General features: G+C 39.8%; 1 protein-coding gene across 1 annotated transcript; it reads left to right on the forward strand.

Moving 5' to 3' along the window:
* Positions 1-411: 411 nt before the first annotated feature.
* LOC116112863 (calcium uniporter protein 4, mitochondrial-like) lies at positions 412-2,108 on the forward strand. The gene is made up of 2 exons (XM_031398991.1): positions 412-1,087; positions 1,327-2,108. Exons 1-2 carry the CDS (start codon positions 485-487, stop codon positions 1,807-1,809), a joined length of 1,086 nt encoding a protein of 361 aa, XP_031254851.1. The 5' UTR covers positions 412-484; the 3' UTR covers positions 1,810-2,108.
* The last annotated feature ends 542 nt before the right edge of the window (positions 2,109-2,650 follow it).

The raw sequence follows: 2,650 nt of genomic DNA on the forward strand, positions 1-2,650 counted from the left end.
TCTTTCCGCAACGCAGCCTCCAAATAGGAAAAGTAACTTATTAGGAGTAATTTCGTCTCCTGAAACACATCGGACAATTGACATATGGAGATGTTATTTTCCAACACCCAAAAAACCCCAAAAAACCCCTATTACTATGCGAATGTTGACGCCGTGACTAACACCATCAAAACATACGTACCCACGTGGCGATAATTTTTAATTTTAAAAGTGTATTTAAACAAAAATACTGCGTTATATTAAAAAAGGTATCTTCCAGTTTAGTCATTAGAATCTACACGGTGTTTACCTTCTTCTCACTGCTTGTAATTAATAAGAGATATCGCGATTTTAACCCTGAGATTCTGAAAAACTCAAGATTCTCCTTCATCCTTGGACCCTATATATATATACCATCACCACCCCCACCTCCTCTTATCAAACTTTTAAGCCCTTGATCGTCGGACCTCCCCCCTTAGCTCCTTCCTCTTTCTCTCAATATTCAATGGAGCTTCATAAAGCCCTCGTCAAGCGTCTGATTACTAAGAGTTACGGCTATAGACTCTCCTCACCGGCAGTAACTCTAGAACACTCACCTTCAACTCACGCCCACAGTCTTGTTCCCCCAAATGCCCTTCAAACAAACTTCCACCGTGAGTACATAACGTCTCCGGAATTATCGGGGAAAGGCTTTTTCCGTAAATTTCTCCAGCGGAGAGGAATTAACCAGTCGGCCACCAGAATCCCCGAGTTTCTCTCCCTGCCTATCGGTGACAAGCTCAGAGAGAAACTGAAAGGCATTAACATTGCCGGAGATCGCCTCCGGTTGGAAGGACTCGCACCTAATGTTCCCGACACACCGGCGACGGATGTTCCGTACGGCTTCACGGTTCGTGACGCGAGGAAGCTGTTGCGGCTGTCTCAAGTGGAAAAGCTAAAACTGAAGCTGAGAGAAATTCAGAAGAGTTCGATTTCGCACCATGAGTTTGTACGGATCTGTGTTGATTTTTGTGAGAATGAAGACCAAGGGACTGAGTTTGCTAAGCTGTTGGATGAGTCTGGGACCGTCATCGTTTTAGGAAACATAGTTTATCTCCGACCGGAGCAGGTATTAAATTTTTCCTTTCACCTTTTTACTTATTTTTAGTATTGAAAGGCGTCACAAACAGTTTTTTTTATTCTTAAACGGTTTCAGACAGAGTTGCGTCTCTCACTCAGTGCCAAAAAATATCTTAAAACTTTCAAAGCTTCTTCTAGACAATTTGGACTTTGTCTTCCTATCATGAAACTTGATTATCGGCTGATTCAGTAGAAATTAATGTTTTGAATGTTATGTAATGACCACAGGTGGCAAAATCAATGGAGACATTAATTTCGGAATCTGTAGCAACCCCAAATGACCGGAGGAGAGAACAACTGGAGCAGATGGAAAAGCAAAAGGCCATAATTGACCAGAAAGCTAAAGCCCTTGTTCGAGGAGAACTGTATTGTGGGTTGGGCTTTTTGGTGGTCCAAACACTTGGGTTCATGAGACTCACCTTCTGGGAACTAAGTTGGGATGTTATGGAGCCCATATGCTTCTTTGTCACATCGCTTCACTTTGCGATTGCCTATGGTTTCTTCCTGAGAACCTCGACAGAACCTACTTTTGAAGGCTTCTTTCACCGACGATTCAAGGCTAAGCAAGACAAACTCATGAAGGTCCACAACTTTGATGTGGATAAATACAACCACCTCCGCAAACTCTTTTATCCTGAAAGTTTGCCAAACTTGGATTGTTTTAAATCTTTAAATCATGAAGAAGGGAGAGCTCTTATGTTCAGTAAATAGACCGACAAATTTTAGAATTTGATTCTGATGAAAATGCTAGTGGTTAGAATGGACTTTTAAATCGAACCAGTAATTTTCGTTCAACTATCTGATTAGCCTATAGCCCTTATGCTTGGCAAGGATCTTGTACAGCGATATACATATCTTCTTTGTAAACGATACAGAGAACGGCAAAATTTTAGAGCCGAGATGATGCTATTACCAATGCCAAAATTGAAACAAAGTTTATTTGTCAACTCTTAATTGGCGTTGTTAATAAGATACATAAAGAATTCTATTTATTTGGAAGAATATAGGAACAGGCTTGTGAGTTCTGGCCTATTCCCAGACAACACAATACTTTAATGATCTTGTGTTATTAACGGTAACTTAATCAACACAGTATCAAGGCATAAAGTGCAATCACAAAACAAATCTTGTGTTAAATGGTAGTCAAAATATAATAACATCGAAATATTTGCAAATAAAGTTATTGCCAAATTCTTTTCATCATCCTTGTATTTTGCTAAATTATTTTGATCGTACTTTTATATTTTTTCCTTACATGATTAGGGAGGAAGATTGAAAAGTTGGCAATTTAAGCTGTACTTAATTTGGCTTATGTGTCATCCAAATTGACCCCGGCCCAGATTTTTTTTTTGGAAAGATAATTTTATAAAGAATAAAAAATGTACGGGATTCCCCTTTGCATCTCAAATCCTTGGGCAGGCCCAGGGACAAAAATAACCAGACCAGGTGCAGCACAGGCAACCAGCCTGAGGGACAACAAATCAAGGATTCAAAAGGAGCCTAAAACTGGGCCCTAGAAAATGAGCCTTGTCAAAAACAAATAACATATCAC

Source organism: Pistacia vera, unplaced genomic scaffold, assembly GCF_008641045.1.
Source record: "Pistacia vera cultivar Batoury unplaced genomic scaffold, PisVer_v2 Contig67, whole genome shotgun sequence".
Classification (NCBI taxonomy): Eukaryota; Viridiplantae; Streptophyta; class Magnoliopsida; order Sapindales; family Anacardiaceae; genus Pistacia; species Pistacia vera.

Excerpts from the sequence above, each read along its gene's own strand:
- LOC116112863 (XM_031398991.1), top strand. The coding sequence starts at position 485 with ATGGAGCTTCATAAAGCCCTCGTCAAGCGTCTGATTACTAAGAGTTAC. Across the intron at positions 1,088-1,326 it reads TTTATCTCCGACCGGAGCAG|GTGGCAAAATCAATGGAGAC; the intron begins GTATTAAATTTT and ends TAATGACCACAG.